We start from the raw sequence: 24,023 nt of genomic DNA on the forward strand, positions 1-24,023 counted from the left end.
TGCCAAGGCAGGGTCAGACTCGATGATCTGTTGAGGTCCCTTCTGACCCTAGCATCTATGAATCTATGAAGGCGTTCTGTTCTATAATGCTTTCAGCTAATAGCTGATTTGACAAGGCTTAATTTTTCATGTAACTGGCCATTTTAAAAGCACTCTTCAGCCATGCAGTTGTGTTATGTTGTGGCTGTAGAGGTCTTCCAGGGGCCCAGTCACACAAAAAATGTAACTTGTGTAAGCACCCTAAGTGACTGTGTCCCTGTCAAACTTCAAATTTCTAATACCAAACACTGATGTACTTCAGCTAATCAAAAATAAATCATAAAATATTTCTTAGCACAAATGGTTCTTCCTTTTCACTTTTTCAATGTTTGAAAATGGAAGAATCATATTTTGGTGCATATCTCAAAAAACTTTCACCTCCTGAATGAGATCAATTGTACCAAATATGAACTGAAAATATACAACTTCATAACAACAATAACCCTCTAAAATGCAAATATTCAACCCCAGGCATTGCTCTACACTCTATCTGTAACCTTTAGCAATTAATGTTTGTCACTATTTCAAGTATTCATCTCCACAGTGCCTTTCAAGCAGTCCTCTTACATTGTGTTGCCATATTGCCTTGAAACATAGGGGGTTCATTAACATCTTCTATTTTGACAGTAAGTGTTTGAAGGTCAGTTGCTCCAGCTGTATCCATAACATAGATCTGCAGATCAAAAAGATGTGGCATAGTTTCATAATCCAGGATAGGATTTTCAGTGGTAACAACCTGAAATATAACAGATTATTATTAGCACACTTTACAGTGTGAATGGACAGATAAGTAGGTAAAAGGACATTCTACTTTGGTAAGCAATGAGTAGACTTTTTATTATGTTTAATTTGCTGCACTCCATAGAATTGTACAAGGGTCTGGGTACTTTTAAGTAAAATGCCATGTATTATAAGGTGTATTCTTCCCCCAATTTTTTCTTTAGGACATGCCAGAGACCAGCAAGAAAAGGAAAAGATTAACTTAATATGAACTAGGCCTGTAAAAACTGCGAGAGAGATTACAGTGATATGGTAGTATGTTTCATATTGTCTTAGGTTTGAGTCTTCTGTTGGTGCCTGTAATCAGTTGAATAAATAAGTCCCACTCCTTGGGAATGTCCTCATTATTTTAATGGCATCTGCAACATGCTGGTCACTTCCCAAATAAGACAAAGTACAAAGCCCCTGAGGAGTTTGTAAACTGAGGAGCATGTAAACTGATCTTGGACATGACACAACTAGGTGGGAAATAAGATATTATGAAGGAGAAGAAAAGAAAGAATTGTAATAATCAATTAAGTTTGAATAGATAATCTGCAAGGCTTGTGCACAACCTGATGGAGCCACTTGGTTTTAGTGGAATTAAAATATTCATCATAGAATAAATAAGGGAAAAAACCTTAATTGGCAACATTCTTGTAGGTTCCATAGCAGAATGAGGGAGTGGAAAGACAAGACACTGTGCTTGTGGATGTGAATCTCATGCACAGGGGACAGATCAGAAGGAAAAGAGTCTTGAAACAGTTGTCCCCTCCAGGAACTGACTGCCCCTCCAAGGATAGCATGCACAAAGTTGCTCTGATTTCTGGCCCTTTTTAAGGGCAGGTGTTTAGGAGATGAAGAGGTGTCATGTAACTGCAAAGTGGAAGTAAGGCCTTCTGAGAAAAGAGAGTAGAAGTACCTAAATGGCTGTCTTTCTCTAGTGGTGAGATGTAGTCTCCGGTCTCCACTATAAAGGCCTGCTACGTGGTGGAATGTGTTAGGTCTAGCCAAGCCAAGCAGTAATTCCTCGTGCAGAATGGGTGTGGGCAGGAATTAACAGAGTACTGCCAGGAAGAAATGTGCCACATGATTATGGCATTACAAGAGTACTCTATACCTTCCTCTGTGTAAATAAATAGCAAACACATAATAGAGAATTAGGGCTAGAAGGGACCTCAGGAGATCATCTAGTCCAAACCCCTTCTCAAACAGGACCATCTCCAACTAGATCATCCCAGCCAAAGCTTTGTCTACCGGGTTTTGAAAGCCTGCAAGGATGGAGCTTCTACCACCTTTCTGGGTAACCTGTTCCAGTGTTTTACTACCTTCCAAGTGAAAAAATTCTTCCTAATATCTAACCTAAACTTCCCTTGCTGCAAGGTGAGACCATTGCTCAGACACAACGCGTAGGAAGTGCAAGGGGATGCACGTGCACCAATGCCCCCCCTGCAAGCGCTGGCCAGGGAGCAAGGCCACCAGCAAAAGCAGCTGTGCCGCTTCTGGAAGTGGCCACTACAGTGAGTGAGATCAGCTGCGAGGGGGATCCCCCCTCCCCCCCCAGTTGCTGACTGGTGTCAGACCAGAAACCAGACACTCATGCCGTTACTCCTTGTTCTGTCATTATCCACCACTGTGAACAGTCTAGCCCCATCCGCTTTTGAACCCCTCTTCAGGTAGTTGAAGACTGCTACTAAGACAAAGGAGAAAGAGGGATTTTTCAGCAAATAGCAGCAGAAGAGGAAGAAGTAGCTAACAAAAGTGTCAACTGGATGGGTGGAAGATGTTGAAGTGCTAAAGCTCCTGCCACTGCCAGGTCTTCCTCTGCCTGTACTCATGCGAGCTCTGTCCAAATGAAGTACCAGCCACCAAACCACAATCCCAGATCATGGCCTGGCATTGCAAAGACTGAAACCTGACTATCCCTACTAAAGACAATCCAGGTTCAGGGGGTGTTTGCAGTATGAGAGAGGCCTTCTGATGGATTCTCTCAGGACTCAGGTAAGGGAGCTTTAAGGGAAGGTGGCTAGGCTCAGAAGCATCCATGATCATCAGGTCTTTATCATGTTGATGCACAAAGAGACTTAGAGTATCATGGAAGAGGAATAGGCCAAGAAGGCATTGGAAGACAAAAAAGACTCAGGTAGGAAGGTGGAAGCTGGTAGCTTCTTACTTCTGGCACTAGACAGAACTCCTCCTCTGAACTTGCGGCAGTTCAGGTGAAGAACAGGTCCTCAAAGCCCTGATGTCAGATAAGGAGGAATCTCCTCCAGCAGCAGTAGAGGCCAAGCCACAAACCCCAAGGTGTGGGAGGACTGAGACCACTGCCACCAAAAGAAAACAACAGGTCATGAGCAATTGGTGCCCCCCCCAGTGACCAGTCACTGACCGGGGGAGGTTCCCCCCATGGCCAATCTTGCCAACCAGGGGGCGCTTCCACTCCCTGGCCGGCACTCGCAGGGTGGGAACCAGCGCTCCCACCTGCCCCCCTGCCCATCTGAGTGGCACGTGCAGCCAGTCAGGGGGTACACCAGAGCTCTCAGGGGGTGCACATGCACCCCTGTTCACCCCCTGTGCGTTGCCACTGCAACAGTTGGTGGTGCCTGGTGACTCCTTCCTGCAGGGCACAAGTGCATCCATCTGCTGGCCTGACCTGTTGGCTCAGCAGGTCTGCTGCCTGCCAGGAGCCCATCTCCAAGATGTCACAGGAAGGTTGTAAACATTCATTTGTCCTTCTGACTACTAATGATACTGCCAGGGGCAACCTTGAGCAGATAAAAAGTGAGTACATGGCTTTGGAAACAATGATAAAGTATACGGATTCCATGTGGTGTTCTCATTGATCCTTCTAGTCAAGGGTAAAGGCCTGTGTAGTAGCAGGTGCATCCTGGAGATCAACATGGGGCTGCATAGATGATATCTCCAGAAAGGCTTTGGTTTCTTCACCCATAGGGTACTGTTGCAAAAAGAAGGATTACTAGGAAAAGATGGGGTCCATCTGATGAAGACTGTCAGATGAATGAAGAGTGATGAAGAAGGAGGAATTTAAATTAAGTTCAACAGGGAATGGAGAAAAAAGTCAAGAGGTAAGTAAAGAGGTAGAGCAGAGGTGGCCAAACAGTGGCTCGGGAGCCACATGTGGCTCTCCAGCACTGTATGTGTGGCTTGCCAAAAATTGGCCGAAGCCCCGCCTATTTCTCCCAGGACTGCTATCTCAGGCACTAGGCTGCCAGGGCAGCAGCTGCAGCTGCACTGCTTACCCCAGTCTGCACTCCCTGCTGGGAAGCTGGAGCAGCTCCAGGTTGCTCAGCACCTGCCCTGTCCCACTCTGGATCATTCAGCACCGCCCCTGCCCCCCCCACTCTCTGGCTCTTGAACTTCCACAGGGGATCAGGTGTGGCTCCCAGGGTGAGTAACTCTGGCCAGCCCTGAGCTAGAGAACCTGAAAAAAAACCCAATAAGGAGATGCAATAGTAAAAGCTCTGGCAATGTGCCTATGGAGAAAACAGGACAATCAGTTATCTAAAATGTTTATATACTAAGGCATGGGGAGTAAACAGGAAGAACTAGCAATCCTAGTACATTCTCAGAATTATGATCTAAGGGATTACAGACCTGTGGTGGGATAGTTCACATGACTGCAGTACTGTCATGAATCAGTATAATTTGTTCAGGAAAGACAGGTAGGAGAAAAAGGAAGAGGTGTTGTCTGATATATAAAAGAGATGATCATGTGTTCTGAGGTGCAATATGAACTGAAAGGTAGGTCTGTTGAAAACTTCTGGGTAAAAGTCAGAGGGAACAGCCACAGGGGGATGTCATGGTGGGCATGTGCTACAGGCTACCAAACCAGGAAGAGGAGGTGGACAAGGCCTTCTTTAAACAACTGATGAAAACTTCTAAATCCCAGGACCTGGTTCTCATGATTCTCTTTAATAACCATGACATCTGCTAGAGGGGAAACAGCAGTACACAGGAGGAACTGGTTAGAGAATATGAAAGTAGAAGGTAACTTGTGTGATAATGACCATTATATGATAGAGTTCAAGATCCTAAGGGCAGCAGAATAAAGACCCTGGACTTAAAAAAAATCAGACTTTAATAAACTCAGGGAAAAGGTAGGCAGGATCCCCTGGGAGGCAGGTCTGAGGGGAAAGGAGTCTGGGAGAGATGACTGTACTTTAAGGAGGTCCTATTAAGGGTGAAGGAACAAGCTGTTCAGATGCAACAAAGAGTGGGAATTGCAACAGGAAACTGGCCTGCCTAAGCAGCAATCTCCTCAATGAAACTCAAAAAGGAAAACTACAAAAAGTGTAAACTTGGCCATTTTACTAAGGAAGACTATAAAAATATTGCACTGGCACGCAGGGAGAAAATCAAGAAGACCAAGGCACGATTTGAGATGCAACTGGCAAAGGTTATAAAAGGCAATAAAAGGGATTCCACAAGTATGTCAGAAGTAAGAGGAAGACCAAAGAAAATGTAGGTCCCTTAGTGAATGCAAAAGTCAGCTTACTTATTGATGATGTAGAAAAGGCTAAAGTATCAATGATTTTTTTTACTTCAGTCTTCATGAATAAAGCCATCTGTCAGATGATGAGCACAGTTGATAGCAAAGAGAGGGAAGGAGATACACAGCCTGGAGTAGTGAAAGAATACTTTAGGGTTTTACTTAAACAAACTAGATGCTTTCAAGTTGTCTGGGCTGGATGGGATGCACCCTGCAGTACTGAAGAAATTGGTTGAGGTAATTTCAGAACCATGGGGTATACTTTTGAGAACTCATGGAGATCAGGTGAAGTCCTGGACAATAGTGTAATGAAGGGGAGGCAAATGGGTTATTGGCCCCAGGTGGCAACCCCGGGCAGGGGACGGGGACGGGGGGAGGCATCCAAAAACAGGAGCAACTGCATTTCCAGTATCGCTACCACTGTGCCAGTGTCAGTGCGGTGCATCCACTGATGCCACCCATGGAGCTGTACAAGGGCACTGTTGCACAAGCTGATTGAAAAAGGGCAAATATAGTGCCCATCTTTAAAACGGAAGAAAGAGGTTCTGGAGAATTACAGATCAGTCAAGCTATTTTGAATCACCTGGGGTGATCAAGAACAGCAAGCATGGATTCACCAAGAGAAAGTCAACCTGACCAACCTGATTTCCTTCTATGAAGCAGTGACTGGCTCTTTGGATGATGGGAGAGCAGGAAGTACTCATAGGAAGCAATTTTTGGATTCAGAAGTATTGAGGATTTCAGGATTGGGTCTATAGTTGAAAGGTGTAAGATTTCTGTTATGGCGCTTAGTTAAGTAGTGTGAAAGTGAAGGCAGAGTCCTGTGTATCCTGGTAGGGATGAAAGAATGGGATAAGATCATTGAACTAAGTGAGGATGGTAAGACCATGCTGTCCTGAGAAGAGAGCTCTGTCCAGTAAAGGGAAAGGATGAGGTTGATCAGGGAGGATGACAGCCTGTTGGTGAAGTAAAGGACTGAGCATTTTTTTTTATTTTATTTTTTAATTATTATTGTTGCTTTTGACTCTTTACTGTTGCTGTGGTAGCTAGAAGGGTGGTCCTGAAGTCCTCTGAGGCCACCCAAAAGAAATCCCAGTGCTGAAGACTAAAAGCAGGGTAGACAAACACTTGACAGAGTTGATTCTGCCTTGAACTATGATTGGACTAGATCATAGGTATCAAAGGTATAAATCACAGACCAGATTTGGCCTGTGGAGCCCCATAATCCAGCCCTTGGTGCTGCTTCTGTGTTCAGAGTGGACCAACATGCAGCACACAGTAAACACCAAACCAGCCCCACGTGCAGGGCCCGGAGTATATATCATACATGGTGCCTGCTTCAGCCACTCTGGGACCCATGCTGCACGTTGTGCCTCCCCCCGCCCACCCTTAGCTGCTCCGAGGTGAGTGCTATGTGCATTATGGATCCTGGAATGGTCCTACATGGGTGCTGCATGCATTGGATCCAGCATGGGGGAAGGGGGTTGCAGCTCCATGAACTTTATCCAGCCCATGGGACCAGCCACATGCCATTCACACAGCCCATGGACCAGCTCTCTACCACTCATCCAGCCCATGGGGCCAGATGAGTTTAACAACCCTGGACTGGATGATCTCTTGAGGTCCCTTTCACCTCTATTTTTATATGACTCTATGATTACATAGGGCTGTGGTTCCAGCCCATTAATGTGTGTTAGTTAGGTTCTAAAATAGTACCCACATTGGTTTCAGTGGAGCCTGAATCTGATTTCACAATATCATGATCCTTGGAGACACAAGAAAATTAATTCAAACAAATTTTAGAAGTAGATTAATCAAAACTACATTATACCCTAGCATGAACTCATTCATAATTAAAGGGCCTTACTTCAGCTTAGTTTAGTTTACTTGGGAACAAATGTTGATTTCCACCCTGTACCCTAGAAGCACATCATGTGCCATAAATTTTAAACTTATTGTAATAGGTAACTTGATCTGCTTTTTCAGCTGTTTTTTTTTTTTTAATGATTAAAAGGGAAGTGACTCTCTTCTATCCAGATAGCAGCTCTCAGTAATCCAGTGTCAGCCTTCATGGCCTATACATTGCTATACATGGTCTGAAAACTCACCCTGTATACAAGTTTACTTTCAGGAACAATCTGAAAAGCATCTGTAAGTGGATTTGAATTTATTATGATAGGATATCCTACAGCTACTTCTGCACAAGATGGTGACAACTTTACACTGAACACATAAACCAAAGCATTGGCTGGAGAATTTTCTGTAATGTTGCCTGTAGCTGGTAAGTTTTCAAGCGACAGAGTGCTTCCTCCTGCAAATTTGAAAAGGAATATGGAATTACTTCTGTGAGTAGTCAGCAGCATAAAAGCATTTATCTTGTACTGAGCACTATCATTGCTGAACACCAGCGGGCTGGTGCTCTTCCTACTTCAGCTGTAGTGAATCGTTGCATTACACTGCTATAGAAGCTCTGCAAGTGACAGGGAAATCAAACCATTTATTTTATACTTAAGTAATGCAGTACTTTCATTAAAAAGGATTGATGTTTAATGTAGTTTCATTATTGCATTGCTTTCATTCATGCAACAGCTAGGAAACATAAGCTGTTTCCATCACACAACCAATCACCACTGCAGCACTATCTATCACTTCTCCACATGAATCACAACAAAAATAAATTAAGTGAAACAAGCATGTGTGGTTAAAAAAAAGTCATCCCAGTTGCTTTGTCAATTCTGCTCTCAACAGGCCATGTTTTCTTCCTTTCTCCTTTACCACTTTTTCCAATGTGCCTTGTAAATTAAATCAAGAAAGGTAAGGCTAATTCTGCAACATGCTAATCAGCACCACCTGGAAGGCTGAGTGCTCTCAACCCCTGGTAAGGTGAGTGCATTGTGATTCGTTGGTATTACATTGTAAGCAATTTGGATCCACTACCTGGGTTAGGTTTTGGGGGAGATTTGGGGGGTGGGATGCAGGGGGTTGTTTTTTTCCCCTTAAAAGTTCATATACTTAGATTCCAAGTTCATATTTTGTCTCCTAATGAAGTGACCTGCAACCAGCAGCTGACTGAAATGAAGGACTGGCCCCCTTGGCCATCAGCTCCAGTAACAAATTTTCAGGCAAGTATTTATCCCAGGGGTTCTCAATATCTTCTTCTCAATAAGGCCCCAGAAACTCCAAGCACACTACGCCATGTCATAAGTTAAAAGCAGGAGAGATGAGGATAGTGCCAATGTCTTGCCACTGCAATGCCAGGGGAATAGATAGTTAATATATGCTCATAAGGTTCTAGCAGGGAGCCCGAGCCCCTACCCCTACTACTAGAAGTGAGTGAGTGCAGTGCTACAGGGAGGCTAGCTGTGAAGTGGTAAGCCTGTTGACAGGAGAGACAGGCAGCAGGTGTAGGTGGTAGAGAGGCAGGCCAGGGCAATAAGCTTGATAATTAGAAAGAAAAGGAAACCTGGCCCTGAAGACTGCAAGTCTGGTGACTGGAAGACAGAGGAGGAAGGGCTATGAAAACCTCACCCAGTGCTGGCCCTAATGGAAGGAAGAAGAATAGTTGAGTACTGCTTGGAGATAAGTGCTTTTGCATTTGAATTGTTTGTCCTAAGACAGGGAAACCTGCTAGTGAGTGCCACATGTGCCTTGGCACTTGATTCACTGTAGATGTCTAATGGCTCTTGACATGACAGCATGGCTCATTCTGCAGAGACTCCTGCTTTTAGCTTTAGAGGTCCTTCATTCCTTGGTGCTGGCCAAAATAGAGGCAGCCACCACAGGCCATCCATGGCCATGCAAGGATTGGCGATCTAGAAGGGCCCAGTGTGAGCCCCTGGTTAGTAGAGAGTCAGCGGACAGCAGAATTTCAGGTTATATTTTTGTCTTTTTCCCCCTTCTTTTCCCCTTCCCCATGTCATAAAAATCTATAGGCCCTTAAGATTGTGGAGAAGAGTCCAGGAAATCAATTGAAAAGGATTGCTAGAGTGGAAAGGAACGAGCAGTGGGACTACAAAGCCATGTTTGTTCAGAATATTTACTATGCCCAGCAACACTGCCCTCAGGCATGCTGTGCTGCTCCACACAGGCTGCCTCTTAAACAAGTAGTGCAGCTGTTTCAGTACAGGCAGGCTGTCTAGCACATGGAGTGGGCTAGCTGGCATGGTCACTCAGCAGTAGCCTGCCCAACCTACAATATGAACACAGCTACGCTGCTGCTGATATAGGAAGCAGCCTGCATGGAACATCTAAGTCTCTGCAGCGGGAGGCTGGAGAGGAGGCCCAGAAGTCCTTGTGTGCTTTCTTATTAATCTATTAATTTTATGCTTTATTCCAAAATAAGCATTTTCATAAACCCAAATTTATGAGCTGATTCCGTGTGCAGCAATGGGAATTTGAGAGGCAGGAATCCAGAAGCATAACTCAATGCTAGTGGCCTAGGCAGATTAGGAAAGTGCTGAGCTCTTATCCCCTCGCACAGGGGCTGCTACAGTTGCAGCAGCTGTGGCATGGGCTGTTGCGGCTGCTGCTTTGGTGTGAGCTCCCAGAACACAGGTTGCTGTCACAGTGGCTTTTTGGGGACTGCCATTCTGCTGCCCCCTCCGAATCAGTGCCCCAGGGCTGGTGCGCTGCTCACCCACCCCTAGTTACACTAATGCAAGAATCAATTATGTTGGTGGTGATGGTAGTGGAGAAATATGACCACAAAAAAGCCCAAATACTGTTAGTATTCTTCCTCTGAGGCTAAAGGGACCCAGCTGTTTTCTGATTCAGGTAGTTGCCATGCTACAAGTGCACACAGTTGTTGTAGCAGCTGGCCCATGTGGTCCTCATACTCTTTGGACTGCCACTATAGCAGGCATAAGGAAGAGAGAAGAAAGGGCTAACTCTGCTGATCTTGATACTCACCACTGCCTGTATGTGACTGTGCCGAGCCTGGTGTCTGAACAGCTAATACTGGGAATGAATCTGTTCCTTATTATTCCCTCTGTACTCTAGGGGAGATCTACTACTCCATCCATCTCATATAGTCAGAACATGCCTGATCTTCCCAGGCACCAACTAGCACCACTCCAGCAGTAGAGGGGACAGATCTGGCTAACTGGCATGCAAAGGTTTTGAGGAAATACCGTTTACATTTTGGCAGGACAGCATTGGCACAAGGGAGAGATTCTGAGTGTAAAGCTGTTGTAGAACAGAGAATTTTTTTCACAGCTATTTCCACTGATGTCCTCTAGCTTTTGAGCTCTTCATTAGTGTATGAAACTTTAGTTTTATCACTTCAAAACTAAAATCTGTTATCCCCTCAAAGTCAACCTTTTTCACCTTGCAATAGCTTCAGGCCTAGCCTCACTTTTGCCTTGCTCAGTATATGCTCCAAGGCAGAATCTATATTCTGTAGGGCAAGAAGTCAGTTCCAGTGCTGTCTAGGGAAATTTAAAGGAGTCCTGGTAAAACTGATTCCATACTCTCTGAAGACTTGATTCCCCTGTAGTCTTTCTCCAGACAAAATTTATAGTCGCTTAGGGATAGCTTATTTTTGGTCCTTGTATAGGTACATAAATGGCACGGACAGAAATGGCAGTTTTTGCCTGACCTGACTGCAGAAAGCAGTCTACAGCTGTGACTAAACAGAAAGGCACAGCTGCAGACTGCTATAGGATGCTGGGGTCATAGGATCATTTGATCCTATGACCCCAGCTGACTTCCTGCCCTTTGGGCGGGGGGCTGGACTCGATGATCTTCCGAAGTCCCTTCCAGCCCTGATGTCTATGAAATCTATGAAAAAATAAATAAATAAAGGGCCTGATCCCGCAAAAAACTGGATTTCTTTCTAGAAGATTTGCTTTAGTGAAATACAAGTTATAGAATGAAATACAGAAAATCTGGATGAAATTCTGTGGCCTTAGGTTATAGGACGTTGCTTTCAATGAGCGCGTCCAGACGAGCAGGCACGTGCCTCTTGCCCCACCTCAAACCCCAAACTTGCAACGCAGGGAGAAAATTAGATCCCTGCATATCCAGAGGTCTAAAAAAAAGGAAACAAAAAAAAGCAGGTCAGGGTATGGTCTGGGACCATGCCCTGAGGCAACTGGAGGCTAGGTCCTCCAGGGAGATGCTCTGGCTGCCAGAGCGTCTCCATGGTTGGCCCCTCACCCTGGAGATGAAACCTGTGGCCGGCCAGGCTGCACGTTCAACACCAGGGCTCCAGTGATGGTCAGTAAGGGGTCGGAAGGGCTGGAGGAGGGGACCTTGGGGGGGGGACCCCCTATGGCCCCACCTGCTCCCCCAGCCCCTCCCCAGCCCTGCCTGGACCCTCCTCCCACCAGTCCCCCAGGCCCCCCCCCAATCCCTGCCCAGCCAGGCCCTGCCGCCCTCAGGGCCCCTGTGCCTCCCAGCCAGGCCAGGCCCAGGGCAGCAGGACCTGGCACAGCACATGGTCCCTGCGTGCCACACCGGGTCCTGCCACCCTGGGCCTGGCCTGGCCAGGTGTCAGAGGGGCCCCGAGGGCCAGCAGGACCCGGCTGGGTCTGGCACGAGGTGACCGCATGCCGCGCTGGGTCCTGCCACCAAGGGTCTGGCCCAGCCGGGTGGCAGAGGGACCCCAGAGCCGGCAGGACCCAGCAGGGCCTGGCACTCGGTCCTCGCACGCCGTGCCGGGTCCTGCCAGGAAGGGCCCAGCCCAGCTGGTCAGCAGAGGGGCACTGAAGGCGGCAGGTCCTGCCAGCAAGGGCCTGGCCCGGCTGGGCGGCAGACAGTCCCCAGGGCCAGCAGGACCCGGCTGAGCCCAGCGCACGGTCCCCGCATGCCACGCTGGGTCTTGCCACCATGGCTCAGAGCACCCCACTCCCACTGCTGCTGCTAAAGCTAAGTTATGGGCCCTGGGCGGGGGGGCTGGGTCCCTGTGAGGGATAGGAGCTGTGGCCCTCCAGAGGGGAGCTGGGGCCCTGGGGGGTGGGGGGGGCATTGCATGTGCTGTGGGGGCCAGGGGACTCACCCCTCCTGAGAAGCCCCCCCACCAAGCCCCCAAAACCCCGCGGACACCCCAGCATCAACACATATAGGCATTTAGAATTTATTTTATCATGATGATAGAGACACTGGTAGGCTTCCACATTGCTTTAACATTGTAAATATACCAATAAAGCATTACCCAACTGATTGCTGTCTCTCTCTCTGTCTAGATGTGTGTGTGTATGTGTGTTTATGGAGTGGTCTTTTTGTGTTAATTGTGGAAAAACATGGACTTTGGGATATTTTTAAAAATGGATTTGGGATGCTGCTGCAGCAGTCCAACTGGCACAAGGGGTAGTGTCCCCCGGTACCATGTTGCCGAGCCCCAGAAGCTCCAGAGAGTGAGTAGCCCTGAGCTTCTTTCCAGGGCAGCTTTTTGTACAGATGGGGCCAGGACAGGGCAGCACAGGTGCTGGCCCCAGACTCTAGCGCCCCCTGGCTGCAGATCTGGGAGGAGCCAGGCAGGGTTATTTCGCCCCAAGTGGCACAATTTGCTCCACAACAAAGTTCATGTCCAAGCACGTGCGTTGAGGCAAAAAGCCCCGGCTCAAATTTGCACCGCTTCTATTTGAGCCGCTGCAAGCGCATGTGCTTGCATGTGTGGTCGTGCCCAATGATATACAAAAATATGTCTAATCCACTGTCTTTTATTGTAGTGCTGTCTGTTCTGAGAGTTTCCTTTAAAAGAAGTGAATTAGTATTCCTGATAGATACGTGTTTTTTGGAGTCAGTAGCTGGCCGGAACACTTTTTCTTAGGCAACAGGAGAGAGGAAAGACTTTTGTTTCATTCTAGGTAGCTTGGTAACCAATAGCATTGAAGATCTGGCAGCAGGGTCTTTATGGTAGGCTACATAAGCCTCCTTGTGCCCCAGGGTTCACTGGACACAACCATATTCACTGTCTGCTACCTGAACTGGCTAGATTAAAACTAATTTGCACATAGTGCATTGACACCAGCAATTGCAATGTGGATACAACCTGCTTATCAGTGACAGGCACCAAGCAAAAAATACTGCTAATAACCAGGGATCCTGGTTATCTCTGATTTTTTTTAAATCCCTAATTTTTGGTTTAAAAAAAAGTAACGCAAAATTTTTCTGTGATTAAAATGAAATACCACTATTATATAGATTTTTTTTCTGTGATTAAAATGAAACAACGAAGCTCCTGAAGTCAAATAACCCTGAGCTGCTGGCCAGGGCAGGGTTTTGTACTGCTGGGGCCAGGACAGGGCAGCTTTTTATACTGCTGGGGACAGCACAGGTGCTGGCCCTGGGCTCTAGCTCCCCCTGGCTGCAGATCTGGGAGGAGCCAGGCAGGGTTATTTTGCCCCAAGTGGCACAATTTGATCCACAACAAAGTGCATGTCCGAGCATGTGCGCTGAAGCAAAAGGCCCTGGCTCAAATTTGCACTGCTTCTATTTGAGCTCCTGCAAGTGCACGTGCTTGCAGTGTGGATGTGCCCAGTGTGTGCAGATGGAAGTTAATGAAGGTGCTCTATTTTGGAGTGCCTTCATCTGAACCCTTGTGAAATCGGGCCCTTTTAAAGCACTCTGCAGCCATGCACTTATGTTAGGTCATGGTTGCAGAGAACTTTCAGGGGTCAATTCAGGCAAAAATTGTCACTCCTGTCTGCACCTTAAGTTATTAAGAGCCACACAGGCAAAAACACATGGAGCCAGCAGCATATTTTTTAGCAAGTTTGTTAATTTGCAAACCTGTTGTGCTCACTATATTCATGCCTTTTGTTTGACTAAATGATACGGTTAAACTTATTGCTGATATTAATCTGAAAAAAAAGCACAGGGCTTGTCTGTACATACTGTTACTAAAAAAATTGGGAATATCTATTTGAAAATGAGTAAGCTAAACAGGAATAAGATACTTGCTAGTTTAGAATAAGAGTAGGTCCACACATGGTGTAATTTACAAATAGATATTTCATTTTCAATTCACTCTTTAATCCAACCTCACTTTCAGCTGTACACAATACCTCAATTCTCTTAGCTGTACCTTTATCTGACTTGCACCTTGTGCAGTCATACACACTTGTGCAAAATGCAACCACAAATACAAGGTTAACCCCATAAATTTCTTTGCAGGATGATTCCATACCTCAAAAATTGTCATAAGCATTGGCCGAGGTAATAGAATTTTAACAACTCCTTCAAACTAATTCTGATGTACTCTAAAACTTAATGCTTCCAGAGCACATATACAAAAAAGAAGTCTGCAGCTAAGTAAACTAGTCTTGCTTCTTTGAGAACTCGCCTCTTCTCCCACCCCCAAACTCTGATATGGAACAGTGGATATTGTATTCTGACCCAGAGTATTACTATATTGGCACTTAATTCATCACAGTAAGCCAAATTCTATGTCCATTGTACAACTCCATAGTTGTTTTCTTACTGAAGTACATTGACCTATAACTCTAATTTGTTTAATCAAGATTGCTGATCAAAAATATATACATATATAAAATACCCATAAGAAAAACGATACCAGGCAGGTGTGTTCTTACCAGCTATTCTTCCTAACAAAATGAAGAAAAAGAACATGTTCTGCATCTTTCCTGACATCTGCCATCCAGACCCCTAGGATGCGAACTAAAGGAAGATTTTGCAATAGCTTCCTTAGTCTAGATCAGCCACACCTAATATTTCCCCTTGTCACTCTATTGCATGAGAAGTCAAACAAAGGTTTTGCTGTAGCTAAGGGAGTTTCAAACACCATCATTCTGTTTGTTCTTCAGTGGACTGCTCCTTGCTGGCATTCTGTGCATAGGACTGTCACACCTGGCAAAAAACATCTTTAATATGCCTTAAATCTCAGTTCTCTTAAAATACCAAGGAGACAAAACATCTAGTTGCTTACAAAATAGCAAAAATAGTACTGGTTTGATAAGCTCTGAAGAATGAGATATACTCTGCAGAGACCAGAAATCATGCATGTACAGCAGTTTCCCTGCTTGCTCCATGTTATTTTACACTTGTTCTGGGGGGAGGATCACAGAGTTCACTAAGCCTTATATACACTACTGTCAGAGGCATGATAATGGCTCATGTACCCATAGCCAAAGTAGATATGTCCTAATGAGCCCAATCACCCATAGCAATGAAGCTATGGTGTCATAGGCTGCCCAGCCCATGGAGATCTGCAGAGGGGACTACCATACAGCTTGTACCACTGTGGGTTCACTGCTATTGGGTACCTAAGTTTGCTTGATCAGAGCTGACTCTGGTATTACCTACACAGGCTGCTATCACAGCTCCAATGGTTGGGGTGAAGGGGGGGTTTGCTGGTGCTGTTATATTGGAATAGTTCTATGAGCAAAAACTTCCAGTGTTAACTGAGTTAGAGCACTATATCTTGTGATAGTTTGGGGAAGTATGAATATGGTTATACTGGTATAACTGCTTTTCACACGGGGCTTTTACTAATGTGGCTATGTTATTAAAAATCACACTCTTGAAAACCATAGTACAGATGCCATTATACTGGCAAGAAAGTCTTTTTGCTGGTACAGATTATTCCATTTAAGGAGCTGGTTTAACAGCATCACTCAAGGAACCCTTTGGCAGTCTAAGCTTAATCTTCAATTGGAGCGGGCTGTCAGCTATGGCTCTACCATCAAACCCTTTTCAGAAGCACGCAAGCCGTGCATTCCTTGGTCTTTTTCTGGAGGTTTCCAATAAGAAACTTTCCACTTCTGTATAGACTTCCAACCAGGCACAAATGAATACCAGCTGTGAAAAAGGGGTCTGTGTGTAGACACCTCCCGTGAGAATTGGACTGGAACCACCAACTTATTATATATGGGCCACAGAATCTTCTTAAACTTTAAAAGGGAGGTGAGTGTAAGAAGGATAAGTCTGTGTTTAGGACACTTGCCTAGGACATGGAAGACTTTGGTTTAGTTTACTTACTCTGCCACAGATTTCATGTGTGACCTGAGGCAAATCACTTAAGCACCTTTCCCCATCAGTAAAATAGGGATAGTAGTGCTTTTCTTGTTCACTTATGCATTGTGAGGCAGAATGGAAATTTGAAATGTTTGGTGATCTCCTTATGAAAAGTGCTATATCAAAGGAGACCAGTGCACTTGGCTTCTATCATGGGAAAATTTCATATAGCATAGGGCTAAGTGGGAGGAAACAATCACATGGCTCTGCTCATGACATTTTCCCACTAATAATTCTGTTGGGGGTTACAGGTTTTCCACCCTTGCTCCCCCACACAGGCTGCAAGATGTGCACCTGGTCCTAGAGGTTCCCTGAGATCAGCAAGGTTACCTGATAGAGACTCCAACTTGGTTTGTGTTCTGGATAGTCTGCCCCTCAGCAAGACTGGCCCTGACTCAGTCAGTCTTCTTCTTTGCTTGCAAAGTCAATGCTCTGTCCTTTGGCCCATGATACCTCTATGAGGTGTCATTACAGAGGTAATTAAATTTGATAAGGCCCACATGTGTGGAAACCCATCAATGGATGGGTCTGAGCATGTGAATGTAAGTCTGGAACCTTTAATTTTTGTAAAACATCTTGTATGGTTTTGTTTCATTTTAGTGGTTGCTTAAGATCCTTTCAGTTAAACACAGATGCCTCCTAGACACCTGAGAGAACTATAGAAACTGCTGGGCTAAGGTTTAAAATAATGGATACTTTCAGCTACCAGAGTTTTCATTTGTTTCATTTGCAGTGTGAGAGCACTGGGCTTCCTCCTTTCCTGTACCTCTGAAAAGATGTGAGCAGGACTCCCCCTCCTCCCTGCTCTGAAGACACAACTTCTTGTCCTTTCTCCTAAGGCTATTTCTTCTATAAAAACATATCTTAGACTATTCGTTTGGTCTTTCTTTTGTTTGAGTGCCCACACAGATCCCACTGGCAACAATAGTTCAGCATCCATGTGCACAATTGCATAAATCAGACTTCTCCTCACATACCAAACCTTTCATATTCTGCAACAGAGAAAAGATAAAAGCAACCTCTGCAAGCTCATCTTGTGAATGGACACAACACTAGGAGACAGGAAACCTGGGCTGGATTGAAATTTGATTTATGCATTTGCTTAAATCTTTAGGGTCTTCCCTCATGTATGTCTGTCCCTCGGTACAAAAGCTTATGATTTGCATGTTAAGAAAGTGCTACGTGAAAAAAACATCTGCATAGTTGGCGTGTGTTTTGTTTGTTCTTTCAATATGTTTCCACCGTCGTCAGGTTGTTACTGAGAAGCCTTCAAGAGGTATGTGTGCTCTGAGCAGAGGACCTGAAGGTAAAGGGGGAGAGAAAAGGAGTGACGAACATTGCCTGCAAAAAAGGTGTGGTACAGAAAAGGATATGGTAGGTGAATAAAAGAAAAGGCATGTGAGAGGCTCATGTGCAGGAGAAACAGGCTCTCTTACCTCCACCTTCCCACAGTCCCCAGCAGTGCCTTTCTGGACCCCTTCCTCAATTCTCTCTTCCACTACATTCTTCCACAGAGTATCCCATGCAACCTTCTCATTTGTCTGGAGATGTTGTCAGGTTTGCAGTTAAGTCAGAATTAAAAGAAAGCTGAAGCTGTGGGATAACACTGAAAAGCAATGAGTAATTCATTGTGTCAAGTGTGGCAGCCAGTTAGAAAAGTATGAATGAAGGGGAGAGACCTCCATAGCAAATCATGTGGAGAGGGTCACTGATGAGGTTCATCATAGCAGTTCTGATGCAGTGGAAATAATATTTTATGGGATATAAAGCAGGTGAGAGGAGGTCAAGGCAGAGAAAACAGTGATATACTCCAAGAGTTTGAAGGCCAAGTGGAGCAGGAAAAGTCCAGGGTGGGGTTGTTTCTAAATGTTTTTTCTTCATTCTTGTTTTCAAAACTAGATAAAACAAGTGTTTGTTAGAAAAAGAGATGTCTAGGTGATCAGGAGAATAAGGGAAGTGAAGGGTATGAGAGAAAAATGCTGTTGCTGTCAGGAAATGGACACAAGAAACAGACCAACTGGTTGGAATGTGATATAAGAAAGACGTAGGCTCAGAGAAAAGATAGGGGGCTGAGTGAGGGAGGTGGAAGGTTTGGGCGCAGACAGAAGTTACATTTGTCATGTGATTGGCCCCTTGAAAGTTCTCTACAGACATGTCCTTACAGAAGCACATAGCTACAGATCACTTTAAAAGTGTCCAATCACGTGACAATCTGAACCCTCATTACACAAGGGTTTAGGTGAAGCGCTCCAAAGTGGAGTGCCTTCATTAACTCCTGTCAGGTGTTCCAAGGTTGGGGGTGGGGGTGTTGCTCCAATCTACCCACCCCACCCTCCAGTGTTGGTTTGGCAAACCCCACACTGAATTCCCTCCCCCGCCCCCACCATTCTGAAGACAGAACTAGAGCTGGGGTGGGGGTGGGCAGGGCTCAGGCTCGGGTGCAACACTGGAGCTCAATAATCCCAACCCCTCCCATTCCCAACAGTGAATGTCTGTTGGGTCAGGAGTGGGACACTGTAACTCATGGCTCTTCTTGCAAAGCGCCACGAGTTACAGCAGGGAGTTGCACATCTGTCAGTGCCCAAAAAGCTTTTGCTAGCATCACTGAGGGAGGGATTTCAAAGGGACCGTCTGTTTGCATGAAGGAAGTTGCAGGACTGAGACCTTGACCTTATCTCTGTGGATTTCTTTCTAGTTCTATTTGCAGTCAGTTTATACAGAAGAAATGTTCTCTCCTTCTCAACTGCATCTAAGGTTTATGACTTGCCACATTTTCCTGTTAATGCTTTCCTCTTCAGCTAGTGCAACAACACTCTCTGAGGTCAGCTTATTTCTCTGTTGCCAAGCTGACCCTGGAGAAAGAAGCCATTTTAGTCGTGCTGTAATAATTTCCTGTTAGAATTTAGGCAGCCAATTCTAAATAAATTAGGAACTTTCACAAATTGATCCATGGCTCAGTCATAGAATGGTTATTGTTGTTGTTATCATGATTAAGTCACCTAAACTATTGGTTTTTATCTTCATCTCTTTCCTCTTTTGATGGGAATAGTTGTCTATTAGATGCTTTGGTAATTTTTCTTAACACATGAAAACAATTTTCTGACAGCCTGCACCAAGAGGTTATCCATTATTTCTATCTGATCCCTTGTCTAGCTTTAAGGTTCGCTTCTAACATCTCACATAATGTATCTGTTATGCCAATGAAAGTCCCCTAACTTTTTATATGAATAAATACAGCCACAGATGGTTTCATTTCTTTCATATGTATACACACACACACGGCAGAATGAAAAATGTGATTCAAGAGACAGATGCAATATTCCACTGATTCTGGATCCTTTCTCTCCTACCTGCTCCATCTCCTGTTTACCTTGTCTTTGCATCCTCTCTCAAATTATTACTTACAAGTGTAGGCTGGGCTAAATTGACAGATTACAGGGAAAGGGGCAGTCTGGCCAAATGAATTCAGAGGGGGCTCGGTATGTGGTTGCATCAGCCCTGCAGAGACTCAAGGGCTAGAGCCAATTAAGGACTTGGGCACCTGAAAGTTAAATGGTGCAACACATAACTTTTAAGTGCTAGTTTCCCAGAGTGGATTCCAAACCCCAAATGTCGGCACTAACGCTCCTTATGCACATGCTGAGGAGGAGCAGTCAGAAATGCTATGCTGAAAAGTGAGTTGGAAACCCCACTTCCCTTTCCAGGGCTGCTGCCAGGTGCTTCCATTCACTTGAGATCCAGAGTCCCAATTTCTCCCATGAGGGTAGGTGCCTATAATTGCTCTTTAAAGGCATGAAGCAGAGCTCCCTTTTTTTCTTCTAAAATGCAACTGGAGGAGATGCTGGTGCTCCTCCTTTACTGTAATATAGTAGTGAGAGCATTTGCCAAGCAAGCCAGAAACTTGGGTTCGATTCTCTTTTTCCTGGGTTGGAGGGGGTAGTATCAAACCCACATCTTGCAGCCCAAGGGAATACCCCAACCACCAGCTACATCCTGAGCTAAGTGGAGCACATTTCTCCTTCCTGTTGAAAGGTGGCACTGTGCAGAAGGAATGTGGCCAGAAAGATGTCTCTAGTGGGTTATGGAATAGAGAAAATCCCACACAATTTACTGATTCGTTTTGATGCACTGGCTGGGGGAGTAGTTAGCTGATTGCACGATTTCACAATGATTACACACTTAATTTATACAACACAATTTTATTTTAAAACTCTTTGCTACGTATATAACACTGCTTAGCTTTAAGAAACACCACAAACATTAAAAACACAATAATTGCATATATCAGAAACAATGCTCCGAATGCACTTCCTTCCCAAACAATGCTATAAGAATTAGTGTTACAAAAACAACTACAATTACAACTAAAAGTTAAATTTGAATCAATACTGTTATTTTTCATAATATACTTACAATCCTAGAATTCCGAGAAGCCAAATACCAAAATATGGTTTCATTCCTCAGTAGTACAATTTAATGGGTTGGCTTCAGTAGTACGGTTCAATAGGCTGGCCTCAGCAATACGATTCAATGAGCTGGGCTCACCAGTGATAGGACTACGTCCCCTTCCTTCAGTCCCTTTCGGGCGCTCCGCAGCTTCAGCGTGAACTAAGAGATTCGTGTTCACGGAGAGGCTTGATTAGGCGATCAATCTAATCTGACCTTATACTTGCGATTCTTCCTTCGTTGTTCTGCAAGTGAAGTCACCTCCAAATTGGGACAGTAAGTTACAGGTTTTTATTGAGTGAGCTGCCGTCATTGGGCTCCTCTTACTCAATTCATCATAACTCCCAAATTTGGGCTCGGATCTTACTCAACAGAAATTACCTTTGTTGAGCATTTTTAAATTATTCTTGGGGAGACTTCCATATCACTGTAAATACTCTTTTCTTAGCAATTTGGTTAAAAGGCCTTAGGCTTTGATGTCTCGGAATTTAGGATATTTACTTTCTTTGTAAAAAATTTCTAAAGATACAATTTAGATTAAGACTTTAAGTGAAGTCAGGACATTTCACACCTAGCTCCGAAACAATGAGCTAGATAAGGAGATAGATCCTATCTTCTTCCTGAAACTGGCTAATGGGCAATCTTTACAAACATTCAAACTATTTCATTCAATATGACAAAAGACTAAGGACAAAATGTAGACTGACTCTGTAGCCTAGTGGCTAAGGCACTTACTGGGCCCCAGGATTGCTCGTTAAATGTATATTAAACTGTCATTGAATTAAAAAGCAAACAGTTCTGAAAGTAAAGGCTATCTTAAATAGTCACAGAAAAGATTAAAGCACCAATACATGCAGCCCTGCCTTAAAAACAAGTGACTGAAATTGTCTGTTATATGAGGCCCGGTCCTGCGAGCATGTGGCCACTGTGTTCAGAAAATGCCATTTGAGTCAGTCCCCTCAAACCTTGTCATTACTGTCGTGATCATCAGGTTCAATAAATACAGGTAAACAGTGAATGAGAAGAACTAAGCAAGTGTTACTGTGGAGCAGTAGATGAGCTGCTGCAATCCATTAGTCTCTAACTACTGCAACTGAGGGACCATCTTGCAACCTCCAAACCCTGTAGTCTTCCAAGCAAGGAAGTGTTTAAATTATAGCTTCTATCACTACAATTACCACATCAGCACTAGGCTGCAGGGAGCATGGTCCTGAGCATGTTTCACCCAGGCCCTGTCTGCCTAAGTCTACTGATGCCCTCCAAAGCTGGAAGTTTACCTGCGAGGCTGCTCCAGACTCATCCCTAGCATCTGGGCTGAACATGTTCAGTCCTGTCCTCCTGGAGTGCTGCTGATGTGGGATAGGCAAGCCCTCAGAAGAGTTTGGCGCCATTCTGCCTAATTTCTGGATCTGGGTTATACAAGACTGGAACAATTCTGTGCATGACAAGAAAGACAACTGCAGGTGCCGAAGGGGCTGAGTGAATTGTAGGCACTCCTAGGATTAGGCAGGTACTGAGCAGAGAAGATTGGATTGCAGTTTTGGATTTAAGCACTTAAAGTCCCCTCAGTGCTCCCTTAGGGTCTGCCCCTTGCCCAAGTCCAGAAAGCCAGTCATCAGCATGGTGGAAGTCTTGTCTCCCATCCCAATTCAGCCAACAAAATCTGGAACAGCATGCAAGGAGCACATCCATGATTTCACATACACCAGCTGCTGTGGTGCCCATAGAAAATTATCATTTTCCCTTTTTAATGAAACTTGAAATCCAATGAGAGAGGTTCAAATTGAATCCACCTTTGCATGAGGCACTGCTGGCATCAGTGATTCAGTGAGTCATGGTTCTGCTATTTGCAATGTATTGTTTTAAAGATAGAATAGTTGTATTACACAATAAAGGTAAGTGCTATATATTGCACTTAGTGTCTACATGGAATTTCCACTGGCATCCCTACCAGTCCTGTGTGTGACTTGAAGCATGATTGTTTGATTTGTCTTAAAGTCTGAAGGCAGCTAAAGGCCTGATGTAAAATGCATTGAAGTTGGTCAGAACCTTCCTGATAATTCCCTGAGCACTGACTGGATCAGGAAATAAATCCATGTGGCAATCCACTATATACCTCCTGATACTGCATGTAGAGTATGTTATTGGTTTATTTGTTACTATAATTGCTTAGCCTTCTGACCTGATAAGGTTGGTTACTATACAAATAGGCACTCAAAGTAGCAGATGATGCAAATGCTATATAAACACTGTTATGGAAACTCTAAGTTTTCTGTGTACACAATGTGATGTACTATATTGGAAAATGTGTTAATACACCCCAGGGAATGAACTAAAAGCCTGGTCTACTATGAAAATATTTTGCACATAAAATATTAATGAAGGGTGTCTTTACAGGGCAATGTAAGGCAATCAGAATATTTTTCCTAGTCATCTCTATAAAGGTTTGCCTGATATTTAGCAGAAGGGAGCTTGACATAACACAAGACTGGCAATCAAGAGAGCTGGATTCCTCATTCCTGGCTCTGCCACAAGCTGGCTAAGGCTCCCTCCAGACACTATTTTTGTAGCATTACAAAAAGTGAAGTGCAATTAGACTGTCACATGTTCAAAGCCCTCTAGCTGAAAAGCAGCAAAGTTGCAATGATCTCCATCCAGGGGGCAATAGGAGTTTTTCCCCCCATGCCCAGGTCTTTACAGGGCTTGCAGGCTAGATAGGCTCACCGATGGGCTTCTAAGTTCTGGCTCATGGGCAACCCAAAAACTAGCTGAAGCTGGTGTTGAGCTGCCTGAGATCCTTTGAAGTTTTCAGGCTTCAGGAGGTGCTATCATCCTTATTGCCAGGTGACCAGGGTGACAGGACTCCCCATGAGTCTCCTAGGGTGACACGGGTTAGTGTGGGTCCTGCTGCCCCATGCTTCCATGATGCTACCCATGTTGACCCATGCCTCATGCAGAAGCACAAGTCCCAGCTTGCAGACCTAGGATGCTAGGGATTCCCCAGTTCCCATGCCCCCCGTATGCCAGGACCTGCTTTGTCCCATACCTCTGCATAGGGTTACCATATTTCCAGTTCCAAAAAAGAGGAAACCTGTTACAGGCAGGGGAGGAAGGGGGTATATGATTGTGGGGGTCAGTGACATGCCAGTGCCCTGCCCCTGCTCATTGTTGCCCCTCATTCCCAAGCCACAGCCCTCCCCCCCAGCTCTGCTGCTGCCCCCCACTCCTGACCCGCAGACCACTTACAGCCAACCTGCAGTTCCCTGCCCCTCATTCCCAAGCCACAGACCCC

At 45.0% G+C, this 24,023-nt stretch overlaps 1 protein-coding gene across 1 annotated transcript in view; it reads right to left on the reverse strand.

Annotated features, from left to right (window-relative positions):
- The window catches only part of CDHR3 (cadherin related family member 3), a 72,713-nt gene extending 50,591 nt beyond the window's left edge, over positions 1-22,122 (reverse strand). Inside the window, exons 1-5 of the mRNA XM_025207379.1 lie at positions 22,009-22,122; positions 17,722-17,826; positions 17,268-17,277; positions 7,417-7,619; positions 607-775 (exon numbers count right to left, since the gene is read on the reverse strand). Coding sequence (XP_025063164.1) covers positions 607-775; positions 7,417-7,619; positions 17,268-17,277; positions 17,722-17,826; positions 22,009-22,122 — 601 coding nt within the window. The remainder of the gene's footprint in view (positions 1-606; positions 776-7,416; positions 7,620-17,267; positions 17,278-17,721; positions 17,827-22,008) is intronic.
- Positions 22,123-24,023: the final 1,901 nt, after the last annotated feature.

The sequence above is a fragment of the Alligator sinensis genome, unplaced genomic scaffold (assembly GCF_000455745.1).
Source record: "Alligator sinensis unplaced genomic scaffold, ASM45574v1 scaffold100_1, whole genome shotgun sequence".
NCBI lineage: Eukaryota > Metazoa > Chordata > Crocodylia > Alligatoridae > Alligator > Alligator sinensis.